Genomic DNA, 13,622 nt, shown 5'->3' with positions numbered 1-13,622 from the left:
TTCTCAATAGCAACCCTGAGTGAAACACTTCAGGTGGATTGAGAAAGTGACCTTATCCCTCCAAAAGAGCAGCCAACTGGATAACAGAATTCAATGTGTTTCATATTGATGCTTTTAGAGAATGCTAAGATGCAATATCTTGACCACAAGAAAGAAGTGAAATTATTAGAGAATTCCCAATTGATCAGCAACCATTTGTTCAGTCCTTGCTACGTACCAGGAACCCTTCCCTATTTACCTGATGCAGTTTTTTTTATAAGAAAAGTCCTATGGATCACAGGATTCAGAAATAAAGGGACCCTTAGAAATGTAACCTTCATTGTCCACATATGGAAACTGAGATCCCTTACTTATATAATTGTGAACTATTATCTTCTTCATCCTCCAATCCATCCTGCATATCCCTGCCAAAAGAACCATTTTATAAATAAGGTGGAGCCACTTGTATATTCAAAAGTATTCAGTGATTCAACATCTACACCCCAGAGTACATTTCAAACTCCTCCTCTGCTTGGAGTTCAAAGCTCTTGGTGTCAGCCAACCTTTCCAGTCTTATCTCCTATTACTCCCCCTTTACTTATCTGTTGTTTCAGACCTCACTGGCTACTTCCTACCTTTCCAGACTTCTATGTTCTCTTTCTCCACACTCAGTGACCCAGGGACCATGACCCTCTCCACTCCAAGCATTGGCTCCAATGCCTAGAATGATCTCCCTCCTCATCTCTCCCTCTGATTTCTCTAGGTTCCTTCAAGAAGCTTTTCCCAGAGTGGCTAGATGGCACAGTGGATAGAGAACTGGCCTTGGAGTCAGGAGTACCTGAGTTCAAATCTGGCCTCAGACACTTAATAATTACTTAGCTGTGTGGCCTTGGGCAAGCCACTTAACCCCATTGCCTTGGAAAAAAAAAGAATAAAAAAAAAAAGCTTTTCCCAGTCTTGCTCCTTGAGAACAGAGACTGTTTTTTTTTTTTTTTTTGCCTTTATATCCCTAGAACATGACCCAGTCCTTGATGCATTGCTGATATTTTTTTCTTCAGTTGTTCAATCTGTTCTGATTTTTCATGACCCCCCCCCCCCCAAACAGCAGCCTGCTAGAACTGTCTGTGAGATTTTCCTGGCAAAGAGCTTGAAGTGATTTTCCATTTCTTTTCCAGTAGATTAAACAAAAGTTAATTGACTTGCCCAGGGTCACACAGCTAGTGAGCATATGAGGCTAGATTTAAGTTAAGATTTAAGTTAAGCTCTTCTTAATTCCTGATCCCATGCATGGCTCTATCCACCATGCCACCCAGCAGCCTTCTTGGAGGATAGTGGCTACTTAATAAATGCTAACTGATTGACTTTGCCCTTCTAAATTTCAGGCCCCCCCTAGCATTTAGTATAGTAGATACTTAATAATGTTTCAGTTGTTGTGAAAGTCAAATACCCTAATATTAAGACAGATAGATGACATAGTATGGGACTTGTAGTTAGGAGATCTGAGTTTTAATCTTGCCTGAGACACTTACTAACTGTGTAACCTTGGGTAATTCAGCCTCGGCCTCCTTGTCTGTAAAATCAGGATAAGAATAGCACTTACTATTGTTTTACAGTGTATTGCCAACCTTATCATACTACAATATATATCTGGGTGAAATGTGCTTAGGAATGTTAGATACTCACTCTAATCCATATGGACCTTTCTGATCTCCAACTCCAATTATATTTCTACTCTAAAACTTAGTACAATGTAAGTTCCTTGAGTTAAAGGACTGTCTCATTTTGCTTGAAGTCCCAACTTTGAGAACAGTGACTGGTGCATAGTAGGAGCTGAACAAATGTTTGCTGATCAACTGATGATTCTATAATTATTTCACTTGTTTTTTTGTGGGCAAGGAATGCATCTCAATATTCCCTAAAAGCATTACAAAACACACTGAATTCAGTAATCCAGTTGGCTGCCATTTTGAAGGTATAAGGACCCTTTCTCACAATCCACCTGAAGTGTTTTGCTCAGAGCCACTATTTAGAGTTACAAGTGGGTCAGATCCTGCCTGGAACAATCTCCAACGTCATTGGTAAGCTTACAATGAATAAGGAAAATCTAACAGATGCTGCCAGTCAAACCACAAATACTCAAAAGGGCTTGGTGATCCAGAGGAATAAGGGACATGGAGATGATCTGAGAACTGACTTGGAATCCCTGCCCCACACTAGGGAGAGAGTTAGGAGAGAATCTGAATAAAAGAAATCAATAATTCAGAGACTGCTTAGACTCATAAAAGCTGAAATGGAATAGACATCAGTGATTATCTAAGCAGATCTGTAAGTAAATTAGCATTCCATTAACAATATTCCCAACAAGAGGTCATACAGACTCCTCTCAAGAACCCAAGTGGAAGAAAATTCATTATCTTCAAAGGTCATCCCTTCCACTTTTGGAAATTTTAATTATTAGCAAATTCTTTTCTTTATATAGAGCTGAAATCTACCTCTCTGCAACTTCAATCCATTGTTTCTAGTAAAAGAATTATTTTCCCACTTCCACATGGCAAGCTAGCTACCCTTAAGCCATGTCTCTTTTCTGCTCTCTATCTCTAGGTATTTCTAAAGATTTTTATCTCAATCAAATTCTCTCTTTCTCCATCCTGATTATCCTCTCCTCTGAATTGTCTCCAGCTTATCAACATCCTTTCTAAAATATATTGCCTAAAAGAACTGGAAATTGAGGGAATGCCCATCACTTGGGGAATGGTTGAACAAATTGTAGTATATGAATGTGATGAAAAACTATTGTTGTCTGTTAGAAATCATGAATGGGTGGATTTGAGGAAAACCTGGAAAGATTTATATGAACAGATGCTGAGTAATGTGAATAGAGCCAGGAGAACATTGTATATGTTAATAGCAGCATTGTGTGATGATCAGTTATGATAGACTTAGTTCTTCTCAGCAATATAAAAGTCAAAGACAATTCTAAAAGACTTATGGTGGAAAATTCCATGGACAATCAGAGAAAGAACCAGAGAGTATAAATGCAGACCAAAGCATATCATTTTCCATTTTTTAAATTGGTTTTATGATTTTTAAAAAACCTTTCTCATGGTTTTTTTCTCCTATGATTCTGATTCTTCTTTCACAATATGACTGATGTGGAAATATGTATATAGAAATATAGCAAATCAGATTACTCACTTCTGTGAGGGGAGAGAAGGGAAATAGAAAAAAATAAAGAACTCAAAATGTTACATAAATGAATGTTGAAAACAATCTTAACATGTAATTAGAAAAAATAAAAATTCCCTATTCTTTTTTTAGGTTTTGTTTTGTTTTGTTTCGTTTTTTGCAAGGTAGATGGGGTTAAGTGGCTTGCCCAAGGCCACAAGCTAGGTAATTATTAAGTGTCTGAGGCTAGATTTGAAGTCAGGTACTCCTGACTCCAGGGCCGGTGCTCTATCCAATGCGCCACCTAGCTGCCCCTGAAAAAATAAAAATTTTAAAGGTAAAAAAGAGAAAATAAAATGGTTTCTAAGAACTGAACGCAAAACCCCAGATATGCTCTGACCAGTGCAAATTACAGTAAGAGTCTCTGAGAATCACAGACTGTCAAGGCTGGAAGGGATCTGAGGTTGTGTCCAGTCCAGTTCATGGCTGACATAGAATGCCCCCTTTAATGGACCCAACTGTGTGCCCACCCTTAACTTGGAGACTTCTACCAAGGGGAACCCACTTCCCCTTCTAAATCTGGGCAGCTCTAATAATTAGAAGTATTTCTTCACAAGAAACCCTAACTGTACCCTGTAGCTTCTATCCACTGCTCTAGCCTTGTGAGTGAAGGAATAAATATAATAATATACATTCAAAAACAGCAATCATGCCTCCTCTAAGGCTTCTTTTCTCTAGGAGAACACCCCTTCCTCCTCTCCTTCCTAATTCCTTCGACCAGTCCTTATAAATTGTGAACTTAAGACACTTATCTAACCTGAGAATACTCACTCCTACATTTTCCAGTTTGCCAATGTCTTTACTAAAATGGGGTGCCCAAAAAGAAATGCAATACTCCAGATGATCCGACAGAGGCTACCAAGAACAAAGGTGGGAAAAGGAGTCAAAAAACATTTTAATGTAAAAGCACATGAATTTTTGTAGAGCAATTTACTAAAAGAGGTAAAATGACTTTTGGTACAAGGTCACCCAGTTAATAAGTCTCACAGGTCAAGTTTGAACTCCGGTCTTCCTGACTCTAGGCTCAGCACTGTAACTGGCTGTCCAAGATTAAGGTGGACAGAGAAAGTCTTATTACCAAACTATGATGATGGTGTGTGAGTGGAAAGGAGGAGATGAAACTGATTGGACAAGAATGAAGGGGAGGGATGAGTCAAAGGTAATTCTAAGATTATAAACTTGGATAGTCTTGGGAGATGGTGGGACCCTAATTAGAGACAGGAAAGTGTGAAGAAGAAAAGAATTTATAAGAGGAGGGCATGGGAAAAATAATGAATTCAAGTCACCTGACCCAGACAAATTATACTGAAGGTACTTTAAAAAACCTTGTAGAAGTAATTACTGAGCTACCACCAGAGATCTTGAAAATTGTCTGAAAGATAGGGAGCAAGGTAATTCAAAAGGGGCATAGACAAATACTGGAAAAACTACCTGATAAATTCAATGTTTTCTCTGGTCGAAATTGTAGACCATATTAGTAAATTATGAGAGTACTGAGAAAAAAGGAAGGGGTACACAGTGACAGACCAACTCCTATATTTTGCAGATGAGAAAATCTGAGGCTCAGAGTTTTAATGATTTATCCAAGGTCTTCCAGAAATTGAGTAGCAGAGTCAGTTAGTTACATTAGATTCATTAAAAGTCAATCATGCCAGACTCAATGGCATTTCCTTTTATCAAAGAATAATAGTAGATAAGAAAAATGTTGCTGAATTTCAGCAAGGTATTTGACAAAATCTCTTGTCTAAAAATGGACAAGATAGAGTATTTATGTTGGATAACCTACAATGAGGTAGATTCCTAGTTTTTTTTTTGAATGAACATACCCAAGGACTGTTGCTTAATGGATCCAGGCTACCTTGAAGGAGGCACCAAGTTACAGGGCTCTGTTTTCTGCCCTGCTCCATTTCAATGACTTGAATGATGATGTAGCTGTCAAGGATGACTAATAAATTAGATACCAGCATCAAGATTCAATAAAACAGGCTAGAATGATGGACTGCATCTATCAAGCTGAAAATTAAGAATGATAAATGGAAACTCCTAAACTTCAGTTGGATAAAAAAAACCTGAACATTAATAGCTAACATTTATGAAGTGTTTTAGGGCTGAAACAGTCGCACTTTAGCATTATAGCTGAACTAGTGTGCCTGTCTTTTCCAGGGTTCAGTACCCCATGTTTGCCCTCTGGCTTCTGCTTGGCTTACCCTCCCACACCTGGAGGATATTCTCTCCTACATCTTAAAGTCCCTAGGCTTCCTATAAGGCTGCCTTAACTCAGTTACCATTTCCTTATGGGAAGCCTTTCCACATTCATTCCTCCTTAAATTATCATGCATATGCTTATCCATACACATACTGAATCTTTCCAACTAAAGTGTCAGTTCTGAGAGAAATTATTAGTAAAGAATTAAATGTTAATGTTGGAGAGACCCTGGATTTTTCCCCTTCTTAAACCCTATTCTGGCTAAGGCAGCATCCAAAACACATTTTAGATGAATGAGATTTGCTGCCCTACCTCACTAGAAAACTTTACAAAGAATTTAATCTAGGGTGAATTCTGATCCATGTTGTTCCACTCAGCCAGCTCTGAGCATAGGTGGACTCTCTTTTGTTTAGCTTGCCCTAGGCAAGGTAGTCTGAACAATAAATAAATTTCTTTGATCAAGACTGAGTGATCACTCATGTTCCCCCAGACCCTTATTAGAGTAAGTCAACCTCTCATTATTATATTTATTCTCTCATTATTTGTTAACCAAGCAGAGTTGATCATCGTGTTCAAGAACACTTAATTTTCCAAGGGCATAATGGACATTGAATGAGTTTCACGAGGGGTTCTTTGGCATTTGAGAATTCCACTGATGCCTTTTATTAACTATTTTTGCAAGAATTAATAAAATGATTAATTACCCAGAAACTATGTGTCTCTTGTACTTTCTATATATCACAGTTCCTTAAGAGCAGGGATGGATTTTCATTCTCTTTTGTTCCTAGTGCCCAGCTGGATTGGTATATGAGAGCAGACATTTTTGTTTGTTCAAGCCAATGATTTCATGATTTTAGAGATCTCTTGACTGAGAACACCCCCTTTACAAATGAAGATGATCAATGGTTTACAAAGTAGAGATTTAGAGAACCGGCTGAAGTTCTGAGAGTTGGGGAGATTTGTCCAAGGTCCCATATTCATGAAGTGTCACAGAAAAGCCTTAAATCAAGGTTTTTCTGACTCTGAACCTTGGCCTCAATCTATTCAGCCATGCTGCCTTTCCACTGATTTTTCTTTTCATTTTTATAGATAAGAAAACTAAAGCCTAGGGATGTTGAATAACTTACCCAGGACCAGATAGATGGCAGATTTAATCAATTCCTCACCTGCTACACTGTCTCTCAGGTACAAGATAGGGGAGAGATGACTAGATGACATTAAATGTGAAATGGATTTAAGAGTTTTGGTGGAATGGTATCTTGGTTATGAGTCAGTGGTATGAAAACACAGGCAAAATAAAAGTTAATGTAATTTAAGTTTCATTAAAAGAGAATAATCAGGGAAAGAATCATAATGGTGAAATATAGGCAGCAACTCCAATGAAATCTCCCAAATTCTCCTTCATATAACTTCAGAAATGACTCATATTAAAATCTGAAGTGGTAAAAAGAACAGGGTGAATCAATTTTTCCAGATCAAGATAATTTAGAAGGTTAGAAAACAAAAGGTCTATCTTGCTGGAGTGAGAGTGTAGTACAGTCCACAGGCCTTGGAAGCATAGGTGTGGGGAGAAGGTTGAAGTAATTAAATCTGAAGCAGCAACTTCCAGAGTTCTGTCTACAGACAGTAAGGGGGATAGGCAACTAGTGACAAGGAGGTTATTGGGGACACTTTGCTGGTACTAGGTGCAGGACCCTGTGACTTGCCCATGTACTGTTTCTGGGTTACAACCCCAATTGCAATCCCATGGTGAGTGCCATCCCACTGTTTCAGTGAAATCCCAGGGTGGCCCTCATAAAAAACTGGCTAATATTCAAAAACTCACCAAAGAAAACAATTCTAAAAAGTAGAATTGGACAAATGGAAATTGAGATACTAACTGAAGAAAATGATGTATTAAAAATTAGAATTAGGCAAATGGAAGCTAATGACTCCATGAGATATGAAGAAATGTAAAGTCAAAATAATGAAAAAAATAGAAGAAATTGTGAAATATCTCACTGGAAAAACAACTGGTTTGGAAAACAGATCCAAGAGAGATAATTTAAGAATTATTGAACTACCTGAAAACCATGATTTAAAAAAGCAGCTAATCTCTTATATTTTATGTTTCTTCCTTAAGGATATGACTTCTCTCTCATCACAGTCAATTTGGATCAATGTATACCATGGAAACAATGTAAAGACTGGCAAATTTCCCTCTGTGGGGGTGGGGGTGAAGGTAGGGAAATAAGATTAGGGGAAAATTATAAAACTCAGAATAAATAAAATCTTTAATTAAAAAATATTAAAATGAAATAAAATAAATAGCAAGTTGTTCATAATGGATTTGCTGTTTCATGTACAATCATCTTTTTATAAATTAAACTATGTTATGGAAATGTTTGTTTTATTCCTTAAATTAAAAATAAATGCTTTTTTAAAGAAAAAAAGCAGCTAGACATCATCTTTTAAGATACTTTTAAGGAAAACTGCCCCAGCATCTTAGAACTAATAGATAGAATAAAAACTGAAAGAATTCACCAATCACTTCCTGAAAGAGATCCCAAAATAAAAACTCCTAGAAATATTATAGCTAAATTCTAGAGCTTTCAGGTCAAAGATAAAATAATAGAAGAAATCCAAAAGAAACAATTTAAATATTGTGAATTTACAGTCAGGATCACACAAGAGTTAGCAGTTTCTATGTTAAAGGGAATTTGGAATATGATATTTCAAAAGGAAAAGGAGCTAGGGTCACAACAAAAAGTAACCTATCTAACAATAAAGAATATAATTCTTCAAGAGAAAAAATTATCTTTAATGAAATAGAGTTCTTTTCAAGAATTCCTGATGAAAAGACCAAGGCTGAGCAGAAAATTTGATTTTCAAATATAAAACTCAAGAGAAACATTAAAAGGTAAACCGGAAAGAGAAATCATAAAAAATTCAATTAGGTTAAACTGTTTATATGGGAAAATGATACTTGTAACTCCTAAGAACTTTATCATTATCAGGGCAATTAAATGGAACACATATATAGACAGAGATGTGGCATGGGTGTGAGTTGACTATGATGGGATGATATTCCATCAAAAAATTGAAGGGGTAAGAAAGAGGAAAAGGAGAAAGGGAGAGATAGAATGGAGGTAAGTTATCTCCCATGAAAGAACTTTTATAGAGGAGGTGAAGATGGAGGGGTGACAGGAATGTTTGAACATTATTCTTATTGTAATTGGCTGAAAGAGGGAATTACATAGAACCTCAGTGTATACAATCTATCTTACCCTACAGAGTAGTAAGAAGGAAGGGAACTAAAGCGAAGAGGGAGAGGTGATAGAAGAAAGGGCAGATTGAGGGAGATGGTCAGAAATAAAACACTTTTGAGGAGGGAAAGAGTGAAGTGTTCCCCATGCCCAGCTCGATTAGTACATAAGGGTAGGCATTTTTATTTGTTTAGACCTGTTATTTCATAATATCAGAGGGAGGAGAAGAGAGGGAGAGAGGGGAGAGGGAGAGACAGAGAGACAGAGACAGACAGACAGAGATAGAGACAGACAGAGACAGAGAGACAGTGAGAATTAGAGAGACACAGAGACTCAGAGGTATAGAAACAGACAGATAAATGAGGGGGAAATAGGATGGAGGAATATATATATATATATATATATATATATATATATATATATATGTATGTATATACAGTTAGTAATCATATCTATAAATGTGAATGGGATGAATTCACCCATAAAATGTAAGTGGATAGTAGAGTAGATCAAAAACCCAAATCCTACAATATGTTGTTCTTTACAAGAAACTCATTTAAAGAGAGACACATAAAATAAAGCAAAAAAAAGTAGTGGTAGCAGTCATGATCTGAGATAAAGCAAAAGCAAAAAATAGAGTTAATGAAAAGAGATAATTCAAGGAAGTTTCAACTTGCTAAAAAGATGCCATTTGTTAGCTTTTGGTTATTCTAGATGACTGTCTTGAGATGTCTTCCAATTTTGAGATTCTGTAATTAGAGAATTCTCAGATCTATGGAAAGGAGGTAGGAGCAGAGAGAAACAGAGTCCTGGGATTTGCCCAAAGTATTTTCAATGTCATTCATAGACATCATATCTAGGTATTGGGATTTCACCTAGAGTTTCAGACTTCTAATTAAGGTTTAGTTTCTTTGCCAACAAGGAAAAAGGAAAAAAACACACACACAAACAAGGTGGACTTAGCCAAGATAAGGAACACCTAATCTGTGACAACAGCTCATAATTTACATTGTATTTTGCCATTAAAAAACACTTTTCTCCTAAGGTCATACAAATATTAACCTCATTTTGCAGGCAAGAAAGCCAAGGTCCAGAATAACTAATTTACTCAGAGTTAAATGTACTGAACTGAATAGAGTCAGAATGACTAAGGGCTCATAATCTACATCAGATTCCTACTATCTAGGTGAATCTGGGCAAATCACTTGATCTCAATGGATCTCCATTTTTCTCCTTGTAAATGGAAAGAGTTAGACTACTGTACTTCTCAGATCAATGTTATGAACCTAGGAATTTGAAGATCTCTTGGCTAGCATGTGATTGAGTCTGGTCAGGAATCCAGGACTTTGGAGTCCAGGTCAAGTTCGAGCTTTGTATTGCACCAAGCTGACAATTAGTATAGTCCCTAAAATTTCATCTTTAGTCACTTCTTCAGGTCATAGCCATTGCTATAATGCATATATTTTTCTGAAAGGGGGGCATTAAATTCAAAAAGGGTTTTTTTAGATTAGCCCTGATATAGATGAGATCAGAAGAAACACAACACAGAAAAAAAAGTTGTTATGGAATCAAAGAGAAAGGTAAGTTTGAACCACATGGCATCACAGTAGGGATCCCTGGATCAGCATGATACCATTATAGCTTCTTGATAATAGAGATAATATAATAGAAAGAGCACAGAAAGGGCTCCAAAGACAAGGATTGGTCTTCTTACTGGAAAGAAGGGCTAGACAGCATATAAAAAGTTGGTAAGTGTTTTGAACCTGCCTGCATAACACCATCTTTCCATGAGCTCATAGATCATTTATCTGTATAAATGACTCCCAGATCTGTACATTTGGCATTGATTTCACTAACGAACTCCAGTTGTCCATATCACCAACTGCTTTTACAACTATTTTGAACTGAATATCCCACAGGCTCTTCAAACTCAAGAAGTCCAAGATGGAATTAATTATCTTCCTTCTCTTCAAGCTTACCACCATCTTTCCAATTATGAATTCACTGCCTCAAGGTTTTTTCTCTATTCCTCATTCTCCCTCACTTCACATGTCCAATTAATTATCATTCTGTTAACTTAGCTTTTATGACAATTTATCACATCTGTTTATCCTCTTCTTTAGAGCCACCACTCTAGCTTAGCTCTTGGTCACCTCTTCTCCAATCTACTTCCATAGTTCAGCACTTCCTATGATCCTAGGGTCATCTAGGCAGCTGGGGTCTCTCTGCAGAAATCATCTTACAAGTGTTTATGTTGTCTTCTCTGATAGAATTTAAGTTCTTTGAGGTCAGGGACTGTTTTATTTCTATCTTTGTATCCACAGTGCCTGAAATAATTCTTACCAATCAATTAAAAAAAGATGAAGGCCATGATATTGTAAGCTTTCAGAGAATAAGATTGAGTGTGTGTGTGTTTTACATTCCTTGTGTTGCATTGTATGATCTCACACAAAGTTGGACATGAATGCTTTTACAATCCTCTCCTCAATGCCATTCTACTGGCCAGTGGGAATAAAGGGCTGCTCAGGGTCAATCTACAGCTTACCTTTCTTCTTCTTGCCAGGTCCCTGGTGGATTATCATCTGGAGCAGACAATGTGGCTCCTGCATTTTTATTAATCTCCATCACTCCTGCAGTGTTCCCAAGGTTCACTGGCTCTTTCCTCCGCAAGAAGTCATTGACCTTGGCTCCCATAGCCTTTCCTAGGTTCTTGAGGTGCTGGCTGCTTCCCACACGGAGCCCAGGCCCACCTGGCTCCATTGGGCCCAGGGCTGTTGAGCTGAGGGCAGTAGTCTTGGACAGGTGGGGGAAGGAGCGACTTGGCTGCAGCTTTGGTGTAGGCGCTGTGTTAGAATTCTCAAACATGCTTTGGTCAACTGTGAACAGAAAAAGGATAAAGAAACCAGGAGGTAAAGGGTGAAGTTGAAATAAAGGACTTAGAAGTAGCTTTTTGCCTGGACTCAACAGATCTTACAAACAACTACACAAGTAATTCCCAACAAAACATCACATTCCCCTTACATTCTTTTCCATTTCCAAAAAACTCTGTAAATATTCAGGAAAGAGATAGCTAGTTTATTTTTGAATGTTTTTAAATGCATAGAATAGATATATGCAAAATAACTGGAGACTAAATCCACCATCAATATATTAACTTTGAGAATTAATTTTATATTAATTTTGTTGTTCCAGAGCTTATATGTAGTTATTATTATTGATTTGTACCTGGGTCTTTTAGTTTTATTTCATTTTATAGATAAGGCAACTAAGACTCAGCAAATTGCCCAAATTTTCACAGGTAGGAACATCACTCATCTGGGAGTTGTAATCCATTTCCTCCTACTCCTCTTTCCCATTGAACTAAGCTGCTCCTCTACTGGTCTTATACTTAATCCACACTTTTCAGCTCTATTGATTCCTCTCAATCCTCCATCTCCTGAACTCTTTTCAGGAGAGAGCTGGAAACAGCACCACTTCAGGACATGTCCATTCACACTCCCAGGCACTCGGAAACAGTTCAGAATTTAGAGAGGTATTATCCTAATGCCACATACTGTCATGGTCACTCCTATCCAACCATGTGATTTATCACACATCTGAGTGATGAGATGGGATGGCTTAGGAGGACCAGGAGACTCTTCTGTAGAATTCTTCCCCTATACTCATCCTATCCCAGCTTACAAGCATGCTGTAGATAAAACATAGGCTGAATGGTCCAAATTATCTAGAATCCAAGGACTGACTGTGGAGGGTTGAAGGAGAAGGAAACCTCAGCAGGTAAGGGTCACAGAATCTCAGAGATGCAACAGACCTCAGAGACATCTGGTCTCACCTCCTCAAAAAAAGAATTCTCCTTTGGCTTTCTATCTCCTGGTGAGACAGAGCCTACAACTCTTTCCAGTTTTACAAAGCACTAATTCTTAGGTCCTATTAGAGATTTTATCTATTATGGAAGATTATGTGGGTTTAGCAATCCCTGGGATTAGTAACTGAACCTGGGTAACAAATTTCTCTCTGGGGATCTTTAAGATCAGCTGAATTGAATTGTATTGAACTCCTGCCTCTCAAAGAGGAGTTCAAATGAACCTCATCCTTCAAAAAAAATATGAGGGTTAGAAAACAAATCAGTGTTGCTGTATTGTCAGTCTAATAATTGATTTTTTCCTGCTAGGTTATACTGCTTTCATGATCATTGCTTGGTCATTCTAGTTTAGGAACTGGAGATGATTAGAAGCACAGGCACAGACAAAGTACCTGGGATTCAAGGACTGCATACCCCATCCACAAACACAAAGGGGACATTGAGCAAAGATTCTCTGGGATCTTTAACACACCACCTTTTTAGGTGGCTGCACCCACAGCAACTTCCTCAGAGTTATCCAAATTTTGATCTTTTCTTTGGCATGTACAAATTCATATCATAAGGCAGCTTCCTCTACCCTGACTGGTAGATGGGCTGAGGTCCCCTACAGCTTCTCCTTCTAACAAGCATCAAGCAGAGATATCTTGCCAACTCCCCTGGACAAACAAGTTCCTCATGTCAAGAAAATTCATAAGGGAAGAGGTGGCATAACACTTCTTTCTCTTCCATCAATAAGAAAGTTCCTGTCATCTTTCATTCCTTTAATTCTTCCTTGTCCTCTGAAATTCTCAAAAAAGTGGTTGGAAATAGAACCATTGTATGCCCTATCCATTTCCATCAAGCAATAGGAAGGGAACAGAACCTTTGCAGGAGGAACTCAGCCCAAGCCATTTCTGTGTGAGTTGAGGGGAAGTTGACTCCATTCTGGCCATGACAAAGCTCACACACTTCTATATATGGATTATCAAGATAAGTCTTTAAAACCCTCCACCAAAAGAGCATGACTGCCTTTTACTTGTCTACAAGGTGGCTTATTTTTACTGGCACCATCACCAACTCTATTTTTTTAAAAAAAATAACCTCTCACCTCTCTCCCTCCCTACCA

The 13,622-nt window shown here is 37.7% G+C and overlaps 1 protein-coding gene across 4 annotated transcripts in view; it reads right to left on the bottom strand.

Moving 5' to 3' along the window:
- Nucleotides 1–13,622, bottom strand: part of LOC141512702 (carboxyl-terminal PDZ ligand of neuronal nitric oxide synthase protein-like) — a 389,034-nt gene that overhangs the window by 14,189 nt on the left and 361,223 nt on the right. For all 4 annotated transcript variants that reach the window (XM_074221846.1, XM_074221845.1, XM_074221847.1 and 1 more), the window contains one exon: nucleotides 11,201–11,531. In XM_074221846.1, coding sequence (XP_074077947.1) covers nucleotides 11,201–11,531 — 331 coding nt within the window. The remainder of the gene's footprint in view (nucleotides 1–11,200; nucleotides 11,532–13,622) is intronic.

This window comes from Macrotis lagotis, chromosome 2 (genome assembly GCF_037893015.1).
Source record: "Macrotis lagotis isolate mMagLag1 chromosome 2, bilby.v1.9.chrom.fasta, whole genome shotgun sequence".
Classification (NCBI taxonomy): Eukaryota; Metazoa; Chordata; class Mammalia; order Peramelemorphia; family Peramelidae; genus Macrotis; species Macrotis lagotis.
The sequence above is the reverse complement of the archived record's forward strand: the minus strand, read 5'-3'. Positions and strand labels throughout refer to the sequence as shown.